Raw genomic sequence first — 22,512 nt, forward strand, 5'->3', positions numbered from 1 at the left:
TTTTGAGCTCAATTTTGGTCGCAACGTGAGGACTACGCGATATGATATGATATGATATGATATGATACAAAACAATTTACGTTAGGAAACATGGTACATTTTCACATTCCTAAGTGGGAACGACTCACTTTGCTCCAATATATGCCTAGTCACATGATACACTCTCTTGAAACTTTAGTCAAACATATTACACAATTTTTTAAAATGTAATACTTTACGCACAGAGTAGGTTTGAAACACTTTGTGAAAGTGTTGGCTTGGGATCAGAGAAGTCTAGATTCAAGGTCTCTCTTGGCTATGAAGTTCACCCTGTGGCTTGAGGTAAGTCATTCTCTTACAACCCAACCCTCCATCATAGCAACATACTGATAGTAAAAATTACACTACAGTAGATTACCGTATATACTTGAGTATAAGCCGAATTTTTCAGCCCACTTTTTGGGCTGAAAAATCCACTTCGGCTTATACTCCAGTGAACAAAAAAAAAGAACTTCCACCCCCCAGTTTGGAGAGCTGCTGCTTTCATCAAACATGGACGAAGGCAGCAGCTCTCCAAACGGGCTGCGGCGGTTTGGAGAGCTGCGCGCGCAGCTCCGCCGCCACCTCTGCAAGCCTCCGCTGAGAGAATGGGGCGGTGGAAGCTTGCCACCCATTTTCTCGGCGAAGACTTCTTTCGGGGGATGCAGCCTCTGTCACCCCCTTCTCTCAGCTGGGCAGCTGAGAGAAGGGGGCGACAGAGGCTGGATCCCCCGAAAGAAGTCTTCGTCGCTGAGAGAATGGGCGGCAAGCTTCCCCGCCCCATACTTCGCGGAGCGCTCCAACGCCTCGTTCTCTCGTCTCAGCGGAGACTTGTTTCGGGGGATCCAGCCTCTGTGACCCCCTTCTCTCAGCTGATAAATGGGTGGCAAGCCTCCGCTGAGAGAATGGGGCGGTGGAAGCCTCTCTCTCTCTCTCTCTCTCTCTCTCTCTCTCTCTCTCTCTCTCTCTCTCTCTCGTGTTATCTCGAACCAGATGGGATGGCAAAGTCAAATGCAAATGGGGATCTTGCAGATCTTGCCCTGCCTTTCCCCCCACGGTTACCTTCTGTTCTTGATGAGCTCACGAGTGCTCAAGGACAAAATAGGGCAGGGCAGAGCCGGCAGTTAAAAATAGGATGCAGATAAAAGGAAAGGTAAGGAGGGGTTCAGGTTGAGAGGAGAGGCTGCGTAGCCTTAGTGTAACTCCTGTTTGGGCTGACTGGGTTGCCTCCGATGGGCTCTGACAGTGGAACAGAATGGAATAGAAAATATGGAATGGAATGGAACAGAACGTAGAACAGAACAGAACAGAACAGAATAGAATAGAATAGAAATATAGAAAGTGAATAGAATAGAATAGAATAGAATAGAATAGAATAGAATAGAATAGAATAGAATAGAATAGAAATATAGAAAGTGAATGGAATAGAATAGAATAGAATAGAAATATAGAAAGTGAATAGAATAGAATAGAATAGAATAGAATAGAATAGAATAGAATAGAATAGGAGAATGGTAATAAGAATAGAATAGAATAGAATAGAATAGAATAGAATAGAATAGAATAGAATAGAATAGAATAGAATAGAATAGAATAGAAATATAGAAAGTGAATGGAATGGAATAGAATAGAATAGAATAGAATAGAATAGAATAGAATAGAATAGAATAGAATAGAATAGAATAGAGAATGGTAATAAGAATAGAATAGAATAGAATAGAATAGAAATATAGAAAGTGAATAGAATAGAATAGAATAGAATAGAATAGAATAGAATAGAATAGAATAGAATAGAATAGAAATATAGAAAGTGAATGGAATAGAATAGAATAGAATAGAATAGAATAGAATAGAATAGAATAGAATAGAATAGAAATATAGAAAGTGAATAGAATAGAATAGAATAGAATAGAATAGAATAGAATAGAATAGAATAGAATAGAATAGAGCTGGAAGGGACCTTGGAGGTCTTCTAGTCCAGCCCCTTGCTCAAGCAGGAGGACCTATACCAGTGGTGGTGAACCTATGGCACGCCTGCCAGAGGTGGCACTCAGAGCCCTCTCTGTTGGCACGTGTGCCACCACCGCTGCCAGCAGCAGGTCCTTGTCGGTTGGTGGACTGGAAGAAAAGGGAGGGGGAAGCATTTTACATGCGTGCATGCGCGCACGGGGCCACGAGCAGGCACATGCTGCAAAGGGGGCGGGGCTAGTGCCTGCGTGATACTCACTAGCCCAGCCCCGTTCTCACGTGGTGCGGTGCCTTGTATCTGCACCCTACGGCGCGGCGGTTGGCGTTTTTGTGCCTTGCGGTACGGTGGCCCATTTTTTGCTCCCCCTTTTTTTTCGTGCCAGAGGCGGCACTCAGAGGCGCCTCCCTGTCCCCTCCCCCGAGGGCACCAGAATGCCGATGCTGCCTTGGCACTTTGTGATAAACAAGTGGGTTTTGGCTTGCGGTTTGGGCACTCGGTCTCTAAAAGTTTCGCCACCACTGACCGATACCATCTCAGACAGGTGAATGTCCAGTCTCTTCTTAAAAACCTCCAGTGATGGAGCACTCTTGATTTCTGGTGGCAAGCTGTTCCACTGGGCAGCTGAGAGAAAGGGGCGACAGAAGCTGCATCCCCCGAAAGAAGTCTTCACCGAGAAAATGGGCGCTGAGACGCCTCATTCTCTCGCTCAGCGGAGACTTCTTTCGCGAGATCCAGCCTCTGCCGTGCTGCACCGAGAGAACAGCAAGCCGCCCCATTCTCTCGGCGGAGCACTCCACCGCCCCATTCTCTCGGCGGCTTGCCACCCCGTTCTCTCATCTCAGCAGAGACGTCTTTCGGGGGATCCAGCCTCCAGCTGCTGCATTTCCCAGCCTCGGCTTATACTCGAGTCAATAACTTTTTTCAGTTTTGGGGGGTAAAATTGGGGGTCTCGGCTTATACTCGAGTCGGCTTATACTCAAGTATATACTACTTGTAAGGTAGGCTATTACTCTATATAAATACAGGTAGTCCTCGACTTATGTTCATTTAGTGACCACTGGAAGTTACAACGGCACTGAAAAAAGTGAATTATGTCCTTTTTTTCCACACGACCATTGCAGCATCCCCATGGACATGTGATCAAAATTCAGTTGCTTGGCAACTGACTCATATTATGAAGGTTGCAGTGTCCTGGATTCATCTGATCACTTTTTGCGACCTTCTGATAAGCAAAGTTAATGGGAAACTCAGATTTACTGAACAACCGTGTTACTAACTCAAGGACTGCAATAATTCACTTAACAACAGTGACAAGAAAGGTCATAAAGTGAGACAAAAATTCACTTAACAAATGTCTCACAACATAAATTTTGGAGTCAATTGTGGTCATTAAGTCGAGACCTCCATGTGTATAAAGACTGCAGAGCAATGGAGTTTGATAAAATACATTCCATGCCCGTTGTATAACTCAAGAATAGTTCAGAAGAACTGGGACGGGTGCAGGACAATGATGGAGAAGGCTCTGTAAACTGAGACCTGACAGGAATCTGAAGGAAGAGCAGTAAGAACAGATGATATGACAGGACTTCTCAAGAACCCAAAGGAGTGGTACACAAGGCCTGAAGGAGTCAAGACTTGTTCTCTTTCATCTCAAAATGTAGAACACAGAGAGTAATCATCATGAGGTACAGACTGGTAAATTTTACTATTACTGACTTTCTTTTACAAAGGTAACGGCTGAATAGGTATTTTAATTTGGGATAGTGGCAAATATCTGTAGCTCAGGTGTAGAATGAGGATGGAGGTTCATTCTCTGAGCTGGTGGGTTGGTTTCTGAGTGTTTCGTTAGCAGGCTAGGCAACATCTTCAGTGGACCTCACCCGAGTGACCTCCCCACAAGACCTATTGACCACACGAACGCCTTTATAAGCAGAAGAATACTGACAATGACATTCCCTAAACTCTGCTGAAGATGTTACCTAGCATGTTCAGAAACCAAACCACAAGCTCGGAGAATGAGCCTCCACCCTCACTAAATATTGATTTCTCATACACAGGTAGTCCTCAACTTACAACCATCTGTGTATCGACCCAAGTTACAATGGCACTGAATAAGTGCCATACTAACGACTGTAGCTGCCTCCCCATGGTCACATGGTCAAAATTTGGGCACTTGGCAACCAACATGTAATTGCAATGGTTGCAGCATCCGAGGGTCATGCCGTCACCATCTGCAACCTTCCAAAATGGCTTCTGACAAGCAAAGTCAATTGAGGAAGTCATATTCATTTAGCAATTGTGATTCACTTACCAACTACAGTGATATGCTTAATAATCGTGCCAAAAAGGGTTGTAAAATTGGGTGTGATTCACTTAGGAACTACCTCACTTAGCAATGGAGATTCTAGTCCCAACTGTGGTCATAAGTCAAGGGCTACTTGTATATGAGTTTCCTGGAAGATCACATGGCCAATAAACCTATCACCCATTTTGTAACCACGATAGCCAAATACTGTGCAAACTCTCTCACTGTTCAGTTGTTTCCCACGGTCATCCGTTGACGGTATATAATGTGGTCTAAATCTTCCATCCACATTGCAGACAGCTTTGGGGTTGAAGACTGTTCATTCTTAGTGATTAATGAAAAACCGCAATTAAAATTTTATTTCAGTTATTCTGGTTCAGACTTTGAAGGATAATGTCTCCTTTGAACCATATGACTCATATCATGTACTGTAAGTCAAGTAACTGGAGGGGAAATGGATGAAGCAGGTAAGCATTCTCACTAGTAAGGATTTGGTAACTGAAGCATGGCATTTACATGGTGTTTGTCTGTCTGCTTGTCTTCAGGAGTCGGTGTTGACTTCTGGCAACTGTCTGGACAATTCCTTGCAGTTTTCTTGGCAAGATTTCGGAAGTGGTTGGCCACTATCTTTCTCCTAAGGCTGTGAGTGAGAGTGACTGGGCTAAAATACTGGAATTTAAGAGTCTCTCAGTTTCAAGCCAGTACACCAAACTGCCTTTCTGACAGGACTTTAGCTAACCCTAATATGAATTATGATGTCCAGCTAGATCAACCCAATCAGATCTGCTATATGGCAACAGGATAAAGAATCAAGCGGCTGGATTGTTAGAACTCAATACAGATAGAGTTTTATAATGATAATTGTTTTACTCAAACACGCATTCCCCAATTTTATATCATTTTGACTGTTATCACAAAATGTTAGAGGGTGTAGTTTGAAATTCTCAGATTTGTAACCTTCACACAGGCAGTTATCAGAATTTTGTAGATTTTAAAATCAGTCTGAGCATACAGAATCACTATTTTACACTATTGTCCTGAAGGACTGGGAACAAAAAAAGAATAAGCCCTCCACTGATATACAACTTGGATTAGCCTCGGGGTTAAGATGGTTTGAATAAGGAAATTCAAAAAGGAAGAACATTACTTGTATAAATCCATTAGCATCTGATTAAATTTAAGGGCCATCACTGTAAAGTTAAATCTCCTCTTCAAGTTGAGGTTCACGGCAGATGACTTCATGAACACAAAAGGTCAGGTTTTTTGCAACCATATCTAAGAATACAATACAGTTATTTTTCCAGGGTATCTTACAAAACTCCAGTCTAGCCTACAGGCCACGGTTTTATGTGATGGCAATTATATTCATTCAATTTTAGCAATCTACCTTATACTATTGGAGTACCTTTTTGCAAGAAAACTATTAACTGAGAAATGAAAAGAATTAAAAACAGCCAAATGCTCAGCCACAGGAATTAATCATACAATAATAAATCCTATCAGATAGTATAAGCTGAATGTGGTAGCTAGACACACAAGGTAGAAAAAGGCAGACTTTCAAGTGAATTACACCGTGTATAATTTGAAGGGCAAATCTGAAAGAAAGATCAAGGTGTAGCCATTTAATTTCCACCAGAGAGATAAAAGCTGACCAATCAAAATGAATACCTTAATGCCATAAAGTTATTTTCCCACTTTATTAATTCTTTCACTCAATATCTTGGCAAAGCTAATCAACTCTCTGAACGTGCCGCATACAATTAGTCAAAACAGAGAATGTCGAAAATCTCCATTAGCTTACCATTTATAATTATAACATTCGATATTCTTCCAATGAACAGAAAATAGTGCAAGAAGTATCTACAACAGACATGTCAAACACAAGGGCCGGGGGCCAGATCCGGCCCGCGAAGTGGTTTCATGTGGCCCCTGAAGCCATCCTGGAAACAGTGAGGGAACGACCCCCACTGCCTTGGCCCTGGCCCAGAGACCCTCCTTCTGCCAGAGACCCTCAGATCTGTCCCACTCCTGCCCAGGCCCCCATAGGCACCCTTGATGCCAATGATGTAGAGCTGGCCATGCCCACCCAGTAGGCCATACGCACTCCAGCTGCGCCTACCCGGTAGGCCGCGCCCACCCTGGCCATACCCACCTGGCCCCCTGAGGATAACCACAATGCTGATGTGGCCCTCAATGAAATTGAGTTTGACACCCCTGATCTACAAGTTTCCGAGATTATTTGGAACTATCAACAACACTATCACCGTCTCTCATTAATTTTAATCTATAAAAACATGAATAGGAAACAAAACAAAGAAGTCCCACTTGTTGAGAGGAGAATCAACTTTGTTCAACTAGGTTTTTTCATTAACCTGAAAAAGCAGCAGCACAACATGGTAGAGATGAAAAGAGCAAGTCAATGTAGTTCGTAATTTAACTGTTTTACACAAACATGGATTTTCAAACTTAAAACAATCTACATTTTTTTAAAAAAATACTTTTCATTTCAACATATTTTAATATTGTGTTGGCAGTTGGCAGAGAGAATGTTAGAACATGACCTTGATATTTCCAGTCAATGCATTAACTGAATTCTTGAGTACAAGTAATCCTTGACTTACAAGAGTTCATTTAGTGCAGGGGTCTTCAAATTTGGCCCTTTTATGACTTGTGGACTTCAACTCCTAGAATTCCTCAGCTAGCTGGCTGAGGAATTCTGGGAGCTGAAGTCCACAAGTCATAGAAGGGCTAAGTTTGAAGACCCCTGATTTAGTGACTATTCAAAGTTACAATGGTACTGAAAAAAGTGACTTATGACCATTTTTCACACTTACGACCGTTGCAGCATCCCCATGGTCACATGATCCAAACTCAGATGCTTGGCAACTGGCTCATATTTATGAGAACTACAGTGTCCCGGAGTCATGTGATCACCTTTTGTGACCATCTGACAAGCAAAGTCAATGAGAAGCCAGAGTCACTTTACAACTGTGTTACTACCTTAACAACTGCAGCGATTCACTTAACAATTTTGGAAAGAAAAGTCATAAAATGGGGCAACCCCCCCTTAACAAATGTCTCACTTTTTGGACTCAATTGTGGCCATAAGTCAAGGAGTACATGTACTATGAGAATCTCTACTAATATGAAAGCAGAAAAGTACAATGAAACTCCTCAATACCTCCTATTCATTACATCATGTTAGGGAGCTGTATATCAATTTCCACTGTATAATTCTACTTAAAAGGAAATAATATATGTAAAGGTGAGTTTTTCAGTAGGCCTTTAAAAACCATAAATTCATTATACAGACCCTCAAAAATATGAGGGTTGGTTGTAAAAAGTTACTTTTTCACCACTGATATAACTGTGAACAATTAATAAATGAGGCAGTCACTAAACAAGAACTATTAGTATTATATTAATTCAGATTAAACTGGCAAATTTTATACTAAATTGCAATAAATTATAGCTCAATTAAAATGGATCAGAATTATTTCATTAAATCCAGCTCATTTTTTCTATCAGTTTTTCATCTTTCCTAGCATTATACCTTTGGTTCTAAAAATCTTATAAATCAAATAAACATGATATTGTATATTATTTTATAAGGCTACGTTCTATAATAAAAAGCCAATAAAGTAAAAGAGTGTCTGTATCTCATTACAGTAAGCCTACATCTTTTGCACGGACCCAAAAGATGAAACAGAAATTGCAATTGATCCTGATTACACAATTTGTATTTTTTAAATCACCTGGTTAAATATTTTTTCAAATTGTGATCAAAACAAACTAAATGCAACAAAAAGGGGAAAAAAAGGCAAACCAGCAACCACAAAAAGTGGGGGAAGGATTCATACCGGTGTAATTGATTGATAATGATTGAACTTAATTAAATCAAGACAATAAAGAAACATAATGCTTCAAATTCTCATTTTTACAACAGATAAATGGAGTCATTTCTTGAATCCATTCCTCAATATTAGGAAGATAACTTTCCTTCCATTTATGTAACATTATCCTCATCATGTCCAAATATGCCAGAAAGATTATGAGGTGTTTTAGGACAGTGGGTTCTCAACCTTTTCTTCACCACAGACCCCCTTTAAATACTTTTTGTGGCCACGGACCACCAAGGCTTAACTTAAGATTTAAATCATAACATTTCTTCAAGCCTTCGTGGACCCCTTGTGATGACATCATGTCCCTCCCCCAGGGATCCCAGTACCACAGGTTGTGAACCACTGTTTTAGGAAGACATTAGGATCTGTAACTATAATATTTTCTTCCAAAATTGTATTGAAACAGATAAATGACTTGAAGCCATCTGAGTTGGAGCCTTCACATTTTTAAAAACACCAACATGAGAAATCTAATGTCCTACCCTTTATAAACAATCTTTGAAGGGCACAAGAAACATGAATAATATTTTCTGATTAATTTCATTCTTAAATCATGAGAAATATGCTTAACAGTTCATACGTTCGTAACAATTCATAAGACATGTATCCACCAATTCTGCAAAAGTGGATATTTCATTTCTTTATTCCATTCAGACATACAGTATAATGAATTCTAACTTTAATTTGATCCAATCCTTACAAAACTGATTTTTTGTTTCCATTCAAGCACTGTATTTATTAAGGATTCTAAAATTACAGATGCTTCGGAAGCAACTAGGTCAGGGGTTGGTAATCATTTCCTGCATAGGAGAATCACGAAACTGCCTAAAAGAAGAACCGAAATCTTCATGAATCAAAGGAAACATGGGACATCCCTGATAGATATTAAGATATAAATTGATAGGTTTAGAGACAAATACATCTATAATAGTTCTAGCTGTTGGGTGAAAATAGCAAATTGAAATCTAGTGAATCAAAAAAACCCCCACCTTTTTTTCTTAGAACATACTTTCAATTTGAACTATTTGATCAGCTTTTCAACATCCAATGAAATTAAAACAGTTAATTCCAATTGATCTGTTGCCATATCTGAAATATCAAGACAATTATTGCAGAAAGCTTGCTATTTTTTTTATAAATCAATACTGAGATGGGTGGTTTATAGACAGTATTACTTTCTGTAACTTCCTAACACTGCAGTTTTCTGTTCACATAAGCAAAAACGTTAGTTTATAACTTGCACTTTTAGTAGCCGCCCTGAGTCTTCGGAGAAGGGCGGGATATAAATGGAATTAAAATAAAAAATAAAAAAATTGTACTGAAATAATAAAATTATAAAGAGATTAAGTGGTTGATTGTAAACCTCTAACAATATATATAAGAAAATTCAACCATAGGTTCATCAGGTCTAGGGGCTTTCCCTGTTATCCCAGACTTCCAATACTATAAAAAATATTGCTCCTCAATCTCTATGTTTTACTTTAAAAATAAATTTACTTTTGCATCCCAGGGTTTTTTTAAATTTCCCTGTATGATCAGTAAACCACTGTGTGATGTGATTCTTTGTTTTATTCTAGAGTGCATTCAATTTCATGCCTAACTGGGACACATATAGAATGAATATACTTCGGGAATTTAGTGTGCTATTTTCCTCACTATTTCTGAACTTCACAGTAAGATTCTAAATCATGGGTCTTCAAATTTGGCAAGCTGGCTGAGGAATTCTGGGAGTTGAAGTCCACAAGTCATAAAAGGGCAAAGTTTGAAGACCCCTGTTCTAAATGCTAATTGGTGAGGCTGGCTTGCAATTCAGTGATTAAAAATGGCTATATCACCCAAAGGACCACTTTTTCATTTAACAAGTATGTTGTTAGTATCTCTGGATATATCAGAAAGTAGCAACTCACCATATGTCTTTATTGTGGGCAAAAGTAATAGCAGGAAACAACCAAACAACAAAAATCAATGCAAAGTTACAGAAAACAAAAAACCCTTTCAGAACATCTATTATGAAAGCATGGGCCCCACAGTTGAAGGCGATAAGACTGACTATTTGCTAAAAAAAAAACCAGTGTGTATTTTATTACAAAGGTCATTTAAAGGAGATAATTACACAAGAACCAGCTTGGGACAGTTAGCTGTCAATGGGTGCAAACATTTATGGACTGCAGAGAAATAAACCAAAGAACAGTTAACGGACACAATAATATTGGTGTATCTCTGCCACCTCCCATGATTCTTCACTATTTGCAGTCTTCAGCTCTCTTCTAACGATAGCATAAAACCAACTGTTTTACAAATATTTGATTTCTAGAGCTCTCAACGGCTGCCCGGCCTCTTCTAAAGCCAAGCAAGGATTTTTGTAACTACGAAGTGCAGACAATCTAACTTGACTCTTATGCTTTCCTCCTAAGCTCTTCCTTTGAAATGGCAGACAGCAAGAAAACACGTAGAGGCATTCTTGCAGGAAACACCGTTGAACAGAAACTCTCTCATGCTACTTCCAGCCCTTCCTGAAGTCGAAGGGGTGTGAAACAGCTTGCGAAAGGCTTCCCTTGCCCTATTTCCTTTTCCACCCTGGTAAAAGTCCAGGAAATGTTAACTGGAGGATACACATAGCAAATCTTTAGCAGAACGAGGGCATGAGCAAATTTACAAAACAAAACAAAACAAAACACAAAAACCCCACCCCACCCCAAAAAAACCTTTTGCCTTGATTCCGTGGAGGAAGATGGAAGAGCTTGTATTACCATGATAAAATTGTCGTGTTGAATGCTTGATTATTTATTTATGTTATTTAAGCAGATTACTCTGCCTTCTTATGGATATCACAAGCAGTACAAAATGCATGACCCAACTAATTAGGCCAAAATAAAAGATATAAGCAGAACACAAGAGTAATGCAAAGAATAATACAAAGTAGAACAAATTCTAAATCAAAACCACCCAATATGTTTATCCTGTACCCTTTTAGCAGAGATTTGGATATTTGAAAATCAACTGCCAGTAACTCCTCAGTAAAATAATTTTGCACTACTTGTGTAAAGCTAATGAAGCCACCTTATTTCTTCCAGTTGACTGTCAATACATCAAGGAAACATTTACCAGGTGGTATATACCAGGGCTTTTCAACCTTTTCACCCATTGTACCACTTTTAGGATATGGCAACATCCGAGTACCACCAGCCGCCTAGCAAGGTGTCAAAAACTTGATGACCAAAAAAAGGGAAAAAAGTGATGAAGTACAGGTAGTCCTCGACTTACAACAGTTCGCTTAGTGACTGTTGGAAGTTACAATGGGACTGAAAAAAGTGCCCCCCAAGCCACAGCCGAGCAAGACACCTGCCTGCCTGCCCGGTGGCACTCTTCCTCCTGTCAGAGGTTTTCACTGTTGTGAGCATTTCTGTTGAGGATGGGCAACGGGGGTGGGGTGGGGGGTGTTTGGTTTTTATTCCTCCACGTCTGCTGGGTGGTTGCAGCAGGTTTTGGTCACTTCACATTACCCTGGGACACTGTGACCGTCATAAATATGAATCAGTTGCCAAGCATCTGAATGTAAATCACAAGACCCTGGAGATGCTGCAACATTCCAGCTGATTGGCGCTTCTTCTGGGATCAGGGCCGAGCTCCAGCTGGAGCCTGGTGCTGATCCTGGCGCTTCCGCTGAGCCCTGACAGCCCTGCAGCTCCAGCCATCTCTTGCTCAGGCTTGTGCGGTGCTGCCACCGGTTCAGCTCATTCCCCTCTCCCGCTACCACTTTTCTAGGATGCTCGCGTACCAGCTGCCAGGTGCCAATGTACCACAGGTGGTACCCGTACCACTGGTTGAAAAGCCCTGGTATATACTTCAAGCTAATATTTTACATTAATATGCTATTACAAAAGGTGTTTCTTTCCCTTTAATTTTTTTTTTACATTATACTCCTTCCAGAATCTCATTCACATTGACAAGGATCTCACTTCCCAAGTATTCCCATTACAATGAAATCATTTTCTATTTAATACTAAATATGGAGATATTACTTTGTATAAACCCAAAAAGTCAATTATTCTGATTCAAGATGGTAACAGCGAGGCCGCATTTCCCACGCATGTCCTTTTTTCTTTTTACAGAAGTCTGTTGAGAGACAAGGTGCGCTGACACTTCCCTGTTAGCTTTCATTAATCTTGCAAAGTAAAATGCACTGGAAAATCTCTGGCTCAGAATCACAGGTATTTTTTCTCCTGCAGCTTCAGTGAAAGTAACCAGTTTGGTAACCTTAGTTAAGGAAGGGAAATTGCTTTTTTCCCCTGCCCTCAAGCTGTTCACTTCTGCATAAGTAAGCAGGAAGTACAGGATCAGGCAATCGTTCTTCTAAAAGCGGGTGGTGATGAACTACATTTCCCAGAAGCAGAAAAGTTCAGCAGTACTTGAAAAGTAACAGGTTTCCTATTTTAACAGACTCAACAGACTGAGAAAAAAAGAATCCAAAGGTAAAAAGTATAAATTAAGGGGAAATCGAAGATTACAGTCTTTGCCTTAAAAAGTCCTATTTATGAATGGAGAATTCATAAAAAGAGCTAAAAGAAAATAGTATGGATATTAAAGTCGTGCCCAATGAGTTCTTGCTAATGAAATTCTTATTCTGTTCTTTAACAGGTTTGGTAAGTAGATACTGTTTCATACACTATATTGTATGATATAACTCATTTTATTTTGTTCATAGAGAAAAGGCTATCGAAAACTGCAGAGCAATAGCACTTAGACTTATATACCACTTCATATAAGCCCTCTCTATGTGGATTACAGAGTCAGGATATTGCCCCCAAACACTGAAGGATGGAATGATGAGTCAACTTTGAGCTAATCAGGATTGAACTGCTGGCGGTCAGCAGAATTAGCCTGCAATACTGCATTCTAACCACCGCTCCACAACAGCTCTTAATCACCGTAGCTTTCATCTGCTGTGAGATTAACACAGTGACTTCAATCAGGAATTCCAGCAAAGAATTTTGGAATAAAGATGGAAGTCACACCATGGATCCTATTAAGTAGGATAGTACAGGCACATTCTCAGCTTAATCTACTTATTTAAAAGTTTCTAAAACTATTTGCTAATTCATAAGGGACTTCAGGCAATAACAAACAGTACTGCAAGAGTGAAAATAAAACCAGCAACATAAAACAGAGAAGCATGGCTGTTTAACTAGTAATCAACACATATAATTTAACTGGCCAAAGGCGATAAAAACACTTTAACCTAGCATAGATTTATTGCTAGTCATACATTCTTCAAAAAACCATCTGAGGATGCATCCACACTGCAATCATGGGTACAAATACAAAATATTATGGTATTTTAAATTATACAAATAAAGGGATGCAGTGCTTGGGTGACAAATTTCTAAAATAATGCTCCCCGTAAAAAAGTAACTTGCATCAACACATTTTAAGACACTTTGAAGAGATATTGTCCATTTATTATTATTTTATTTTATATAGAGGCCTAAGCCAGGGGTCTGCAACCTTAACAACTTTAAGACTTGTGGACTTCAGCTCCCAGAATTCCTCAGCCAACTGGCTGAGGAATTCTGGGAGCTGAAGTCCACAAGTCTTAAAGTTGTCAAGGTTGCAGACCCATGACCTAAGCTATAAAGTAATTTACGACAAATCAGCACAACCCAATTCTGGCCTCTTGGCTGGCCAGAAGATGACAACTGAGAGCTAACTATACAGTAACTTTGTAGGTGCTGTATCCTTCCAATCTTTATTTTTTTAGATTTTTTTTAACATCTCGCCTTTATTATTTTTATAAACAACTGAAGGCAGTGAACATGCCAAAACTACTACTTCTCCTGTGAGGTGGGTTGGGCTGAGAAAGAATGCCAGGCCCAAAGTCACCCAGCTGGCTTTCATGGGCAGACTGTAGCTCAGAGTTTCCTGGTTTCCAGTATGGTACCTTCACCACTAGACCAAAATGGATCTCTACCAACCTCTAAAAGTTTTAATCTTGTAGAGTTTTATTTGGTAAGATACCTTTTTAAGAGAGATCAAGTAGACTTTTTGTTCTATCCTGTCATAAGATGAGGTTCATTCCTGATCAGACCTTTTTAAAAGGTCTGATCAGGAATGAACCTTATCTTATGACAGGATAGAACAAAAAGTCTACTTGATTTCTCAAAACTGTAGTTTTCCAGCCTTATCTGTGACATTGATACACGGGGAATTGTTTTACAACTAATCAGGCTATAAATTACATATAGCAAGATATATAATGGCTCTATTTGAAAATAATATGGTATTGTGGATTAATTCTCAAAGGTATCCCAAGAAGAAATAAAAGAGGTAGGAATACTAGCATGCATATTTTGAGCTTGTTCCAACAAACCAAGGCTATGCTAATTTGTAATAAGATACATGATAAATAACTTGATTTGCATTTGCACATGATATTTAAGTTATTCTAGTGGGAGATTTAATTAAAAGGACTAATTACTTTGTGATTTTCTCCTAGACTACTATACACCTTAGCGGTGCTAAAGTAGACTCTTCTTATATATAAACACAATGAATGTTTTCTCAAATACTGCAACCATACATTCGAAATTGTTCATTTTCTGTGAAGATCCCACTGCATATTATCCTTCAAAATGTCAAAAAGTATAAATTAAATGCTGCAACATAGTTACAACAATATCAGATTACTCAGAAAACGTACCATATTATGGATATGCAGCTCAAGTTTAACTATTTAGATCAGGGGTGGGGAAATATAGCTCCTTTATGACCTATGGACTTCAATTCCCAGAATTCAACTCATCATGCTGGCTCAGGAATTCTGGGAGTTGAAGTCCACAGGTCATAAAAGGGCCACAGTTCCCACCCTTGATTTAGATAATACATGTATTACATCAACACCAGTAACAGAATCTTTCCAGTTTCTTCTCCTTGTCTCTAATATAGCAGTAAAATTAATTGTAAAAAAGCTGTACTTACTACTGTGCACAGTCAATCAACTGATATTCATTAGATCTTTCGTAGCACGCTTTCACACCTTCATCTTGCCAAAGTGTTTTTGTATGTTCATAGAATTCCTGAAAGCAAAAGAAAAAAGAATGAATAAATCTACATCAACAACTAGAAAAAGAATACATAAAGTGCAATACACTTTAATATAATGAGCAACAACCAAAAAAATAGTAAATGGCAAAGTTTCAAGTATTTTCAAATGGGTTTTTCTGCATTAACCAAATCCTATATCCCTAGTGATTTGGCTGATATTTGATGTACAATAATATTTATGAAATATGTTTAAAAAACTCCTTTTACGTAGGCAAAATTTCTGTATTCTAATTCAATATTAGAATTAAGTCACGTATTGCAATTATGCTGCATTTGTTTAATTTTAGCAATTTACTTTGTGCTTTCAAATAACCTTGCAAGATACAATGCAGAGTAATTGGACATAGAAGAGAAGCTTTATCTGTTTCTCTGTTATTCCATGCTCAATGACCTGTGACATGAGGTTGAGATTTCGACAATTTCCAAATGAATTTCAAAAATGTAGAAATACTCATTTCCCGTTTTGAAAGTATGAATACTAGAGCCTTAAATAATGTTCACTGTAGCAACTACATTAGTCTTTCTCCTTATAATCATAGATTAATAAACTTATTTTCCTCACTCAGAGGAACCCGATTCATAAGGACAAGGCAAGCTGCTAACTCAGAACCAAATACCTTTTTTTCAAATTATTGTCTATGTTTAATATCTTTTTTTAAACATAAAAAAGTATTTTGCAAACTATCAAACTAGTTAAGAAAGTTCCAAACAACATTTCTTAAATACAGTTCACTTGTGTTGACTTGTTTTAGAATCTATTTTAAATTACTGTAGTGAAGTACTGGAAATTCAGGTTCAAAACACACACACACACACACACACACACACACACACACACACACACACCTTAACAAAGCCCAGAGATCTCTGGCAAGAACTACAATAATAAAAATACAGTGAAATTATGTGAACTTTCTAACACCTTCAACCCAATATTCATACAACAAAGAATCCAAGAAAATAAATGTTATCTATGCCAAACCAGGCAATTCCCTTTTATGAGTACTTCCTATATTTTCATGATGCCTTAGTGCAGTGTTTTTCAAACATGGCAATTTTAAGATATGTGAACTTCAACTCCCAGAATTCCCCAGCCAGCAAGAGTTGAAATCCACAGATTTATAGTTGCCGAGTTTGAAAAACAATGCACCAAGGCATGATGAGAATATAGGAAGTACTCCGCATTCACTGCAGGAACTTCCTTGACAGATAGCCATCCAAGCTATGTTTAAACATCTTCAGTGAAGGAGAATCTATTCCAGGGGTCTTCAAACTTGGCCCTTTTATGACTTGTGGACTTCAACTCCCAGGCACGCTGGCTGAGGAATTCTGGGAGTTGAAGTCCACAAGTCATAAAAGGGCCAAGTTTGAAGAACCCTGGTCTATTCCCTCCCAGGCATAGGGTTCACCTCTTAAATAGTTCTTATCAGACAGGAGTTTTGTCCTGATGTCAAACCCAAATCTACCGTCTTACATTTTAAAACTATTTCATTCTGCCTTCTGAACAATTCTGCTCTATCTATGACATGACTTCTCTTCAGATATGTGAAGATACGTGAATGTCTAGTTGCCTTTTGGAAAAGCATCTTTAGGACATTGTTGTCTTCGTATTCTCACCTTTTGCACCCTTTGGTAACCTCAATTAATTTGGTGCAATTCTAGGTTATCCGTAAATTGATTACCTTTTCTCTTTCTACTTCTGATATCTACTGATATCATGTTTATTTACAGTTTCCTCTTCTGCACACTGAACACACCAAATACTCCTCGTAAGGTTTTCTTTTCAAGTTTTTATCTTTGTTTTTCTCCTCTGATTCTACTCCACTCTGTTAATATATTTTTGAAAATGAAATGCCCAAAACTAGATACAGTACAATGTTCTAGGTTGATTTGATCAATGGAGAACAGGGAAAAACAATTGTTTCGTTTGATCTTGGAGATGTATTTCTGCTGATGAAGCCTAGGACCAAGGCTTCATCATTGGTGAGGCTACATTTAACACTATTGGTTGATGTTCAACAGCTGATCCAACAAAACACCCCATGGTCTTTATGCATGTACTGCTCCATAGCATAACCCTCCCTATAATTAGGCTATTATTTTTTAAAATCAATTGCATTTATCTTTGCAATTTATCTCGAATGAATATTCATCTTGCCCATTGTCTGAGCCCACTTTTTATCATCCTTTCTACTATGATCTCATGGGAGATGGTGTTGAATGTTTTTCTGGAATCGGACTACACAATGTCCATTCTATTCCACAGTTAATTGAATTGGTCACTCTATCAGAAAAACACATCATGACTTGGCAGGCCTTCTTTCTAATAAACTCATGCTGGCCTCTGCCAAGCAATGCATTCTTTCCTAAATGCTTACAAGTTGACTATTTTATAATCTGTTTTGCCTGGTACTGACACCAAGCCAATCAGGGTACAGTTGGCCAGGACCTCTTTGAAGGTAAGAGATGTTTGCCTTTCTCTAATTCTATGGCAGTGCACTTGTCCTTCTGGATTTCTCAACAATTACTGAAGTGGCTCCGAGATGACATCCACAATTTCCTCAGATGTAACAGCAAACATTTCAAGTAATACACTTAGGTTACTGTGACACCCAGCTGTTTCATGGCTAAGGTGGGGCTTGAACTCATGGTCTCCTGCTTTCTAGCCTGGTGCCTTAACCACTAGGCCAAACTGGCTGTCATAATGAGAGAGCTAACAACCAACCCTCAGAATGCTAATGACACATGACGGCAAAGAATATAAACCCTTCCATTTTCCAGCAGTCAGAGTCAGCTTCTTGGATGAGAAGTGAAACGTTTTCAAAGAAAAAGTCAAGAATGTCTAGTTGCCTTTTGGAAAAGCATCTTTAGGACATTGTTGTCTTCGTATTCTCACCTTTTGCCTTTTGCACCCTTTGGTAACCTCAATTAATTCGGTGCAATTCTAGGTTATCCGTAAATTGATTACCTTTTCTCTTTCTACTTCTGATATCTACTTTTTCCGTTTTCAGATATTCATTAAGTTTCTGGTGTAGTCATATTGCCTTCTCCTGCTTTTCTTTTTTCTGTGAATTATAGAATTATATCTAATACGTTTTTAGTATCTTTTAAAAATACCCACCTATTTTGAGCTCCTTTTCCTGTTTGTTTCTTGACAAAGAATTTTACATAGCATTGCTCTGAATTAATTAATTTCTCAATATTAAACTATACTTGACTTTAGTTTCCCTTAAAATCAAGAATTGCAGTATTTCATTGTCACTTTGTTGTTCTTCCATTTATTAACCAAGTCCCCCTACTAATTAATACTATCTGAAGGAGACATGTACCAGCAGCAAAACTCAGGAAATTTCTGGATGAGTTGTGCGTATATTTCCTATCAGATATTGGGATAATTTATATCCTGGTATCAATGTCTCTTTGCAGTATCCAGAAGTAATTTGCTTCTGGAGAAAAAAATATATATCCTATTTCCTTGATTGAGTAAGTAGCAGTAGATTCAAACAAGGGGATTTAAACTATTTGAGTTTAATGTGCTATTGATGTGTAAGGTGTTTTCATGTAATGCTTTCCCTTTTGTTACTCTATTCCAGACATGTCAAACACAAGGCCCGGGGGCCAGATCCGGCCCGCGAAGTGGTATCATGTGGCCCGCGAAGCCATCCTGGAAACAGTGAGGGAACGGCCCCCACTGCCTTGGCCCTGGCCCAGAGACCCTCCTTCTGCCAGAGACCCTCAGATCTGTCCCACTCTTGCCCAGGCCCCCATAGGCACCCTTGATGCGAACGATGTAGAGCTGGCCACGCCCACCCAGTAGGCCATACGCACTCTAGCCACGCCCACCCTGGCCACACCCACCCGGCCCCTTGAGGGCAACTGCAATGCTGATGCGGCCCTCAATGAAATTGAGTTTGACACCCCTGCTCTATTCCCAGTCATTAAAGAACAATAACAAAACAAAAATGAAACTGTTCCAAGGCTTCACAGAAGGATTTTTTTCCTTGATCACATTGTATTGGGAATCAATTATTTAACTGACGAAGCAGAAATCAGAAGTTTAAAAACAAATAGCCAAAATACTTAATGAGCATACTATTTTGCCTGATGTCTTTAATCTGAACTATAACCCAGCAACTGTTATGCTATCTTTTTAATGTGGTTATAAACTTACCACGTGGGATGGGAAAAGAAACTAAGTCCACTCTTTGAACTTATTGACTGAGATTTCAAAACAAGGACCTACAATCAATACTAACATTTACTGGATTATAGACAAGCACCTAAGAAATGAACCACATGAGTTAGCCCTCTATTCTGCAGTTTTTCACTCCATATTAAAAACCAATGCAAATCAATTTAAAGATAATTTGGACATTACTTACCCCGATTGATACTATGGTTTAACTTTAAGTGACAGATTAGATAAGGTGTATCTAATTTTCTTGGTAAGAATTAGCTTTTAATCCATCAAAGTACAATTTAAACAAATGGCCAAATAGCACAAGATGACTGCTTGTATTGTCCCAAAGGTGCTTTTTTCAGGTGGCAACTGGACTTTCTTGTTTTTCTTTCTCATTCTTCCATTCCCCACCATCCAGTCAGAGCTGAAGAAGCTTCCTGGATGAGAAGCGAAACGTCTTCGAAGAAAAACAAGAAAGTCCAGTTGCCTCCTTGAACAACCATGACGTGGATGACGGAGAATCTCCATAGATTGCTTGTAATGCTTGTATATTGCCACAAAAGAGGAAATCCACCCCAAAGGAACAAGAAAAATAATAATCAATTTGTATAAAATGTATGAATGTAGGCATACAGAATAATATGTAACCTGGACCGGGATGCCTTGCGTACAGTCACTCATGCGCTCGTGACCTCTCGTCTGGACTACTGTAATGCTCTCTACATGGGGCTGCCCTTGAAGACCACTTGAAGGCTCCAACTGGTGCAGAATGCAGCCGCGCGAGTTGTGTTGGGAGTCTCCCGATACTCCCATGTTACACCTTTGCTCCGCGAGCTGCATTGGCTGCCGGTTGTCCTCCGGGTGAGATTCAAGGTGTTGGTAATGACTTACAAAGCCCTACATGGCATGGGTCCGGATTACCTACGGCAACACCTGCGGCCGGCATCAACCTCCCTCCGTCCAGTGCGCTCCCACAGAGTGGGCCTCCTCAGGGTGCCTCCAATCAAAGAATGTTGATTGGTGGCCCCTAGGGGGAGGGCGTTCTCTGTGGGCGCGCCAGACCTGTGGAACCGCTTGCCGGTCGAGCTCCAGATGGCCCCCGACCTTCGCTCCTTCCGGCGGGATCTAAAAACTTATTTATTTGAGCAATCCGGCCTGGTTTGATGGGTTAAGGGCTGGGTTTTTAACATGGTTTTAATTACTGTTTATATCGGGCATAATATTTCATTGTTTTTTAACTTTTGTACTTCGTTTTTAATATTTATTGCCCTGTACACCACCCTGAGTCCTTCGGGAGAAGGGCGGTATAAAAATTTAATAAATATAAATATAAATATAATATTTATTTTTAATTAAACAGAAATAAACCTCATCGTGTAATCTATGTGCCGGCTCAATTTGCTATCAAAGTGTTAACTGCTAATAAAGTAAAGGTAAAGGTTCCCCCGCACATGCGTGCTAGTCGTTTCCGACTCTAGGGGCCGGTGCTCATCTCCGTTTCAAAGCCGAAGAGCCAGCGCTTGTCCGAGGACGTCTCCATGGTCATGTGGCCGGCATGACTAGACGCCAAAGGCGCATGGAACGCTGTTACCTTCCCACCGTAGTGGTCCCTATTTTTCTACTTGCATTTTTATGTGCTTTCGAACTGCTAGGTTGGCAGAAGCTGGGACGAGTAACAGGCGCTCACTCTGTTACGCGGCACTCGGGATTCGACCCGCCAAACTGCCGACCTTCTGATCGAAAAGCTCAGCATCCTGACCCACTGAGTACAAAACCTCCACCTCGCTTTGAGCAGGTCTTGAAGACCCTCTTCAGCCAGAGAACAGACCACACAGAATGGGAGAGGCTCTCAAAATTGTTCCATTTCTTTCAAGCAAAGAGAGTACAGATAGTCCTCGGTTTTCCACCATTCGTTTAGCAACTATGGGGGTTCCCGATACTCCCATGTAACACCTCTACTCCGCGAGCTGCATTGGCTTCCGGTTGCCCTCCGGGTGAGATTCAAGGTGCTGATGATGAGAGTGTGGTGGCGCATCAGCTTCCTGTGTTTCTGGAGGAAACTGATTATCTGGACCTGTACCAATCGGGTTTCAGGCCCGGATACAGCATGGAGACGGCATTGGTCGCGCTGGTGAATGATCTCTGGCAGGCTCGGGACAGGGGTTGTTCCTCTGTCCTGGTCCTATTAGATCTCTCAGCGGCTTTTGATACCATCGACCATGGTATCCTACTGCGGCGTCTCAGGGGGTTAGGAGTGGGAGGCACCGTTTTACGGTGGTTCTCCTCCTATCTCCTGGGCCGCTCGCAGTCGGTGTTGACGGGAGGGCAGAGATCTACCCCGAGGCCTCTTGTTTGTGGAGTTCCTCAGGGGTCGGTTCTCTCGCCCCTCCTGTTCAACATCTATATGAAGCCGCTGGGTGAGATCATTCGTGGTTTCGGGGTGGGGTATCATCAGTACGCTGATGATACCCAACTTTTTCTTTCCACCCCGAACCAACCCAGCGATGCCCTCACCGTGATGTCCCGTTGCCTGGAGGCGGTCCAGGTCTGGATGGGGAGAAACAGGCTTCGTCTCAATCCTGCCAAGACTGAGTGGCTGTGCATATCAGCATCTTGGGTTAACCAGACTATTCCACCTCTAACGATGTGGGGTGAGGTGTTACCCCCCATTGATAGGGCTCGCAACTTGGGCGTACTCCTGGATTCACGGCTCAATTTTGAAGACCATATAGGAGCCGTGACCAGGGGGGCTTTTGCCCAGGTTCGCCTGGTGCACCAGTTGCAACCCTATCTGGACCGAGATGCCCTACGCACAGTCACTCACGCGCTCGTGACCTCCCGTTTAGACTACTGCAACGCTCTCTACATGGGGCTGCCCTTGAGGACAACTCGGAGGCTTCAGCTGGTGCAGAATGCGGCCGCGCGAGTTGTGATGGGGGTTTCCCGATACTCCCATGTAACACCTCTACTCCGCGAGCTGCATTGGCTCCCGGTTGCCCTCCAGGTGAGATTCAAGGTGCTGGTGATGACCTATAAA

At 40.4% G+C, this 22,512-nt stretch overlaps 1 protein-coding gene across 4 annotated transcripts in view; it reads right to left on the reverse strand.

The window, feature by feature from the left end:
- The window catches only part of GNAS (GNAS complex locus), a 215,279-nt gene that overhangs the window by 43,350 nt on the left and 149,417 nt on the right, over positions 1 to 22,512 (reverse strand). For all 4 annotated transcript variants that reach the window (XM_081324471.1, XM_081324472.1, XM_081324474.1 and 1 more), the window contains exon 5: positions 15,170 to 15,267. In XM_081324471.1, coding sequence (XP_081180597.1) covers positions 15,170 to 15,267 — 98 coding nt within the window. The remainder of the gene's footprint in view (positions 1 to 15,169; positions 15,268 to 22,512) is intronic.

Source organism: Vipera berus (genome assembly GCF_964194415.1).
Source record: "Vipera berus genome assembly, chromosome: 3".
Lineage (NCBI taxonomy): Eukaryota > Metazoa > Chordata > Lepidosauria > Squamata > Viperidae > Vipera > Vipera berus.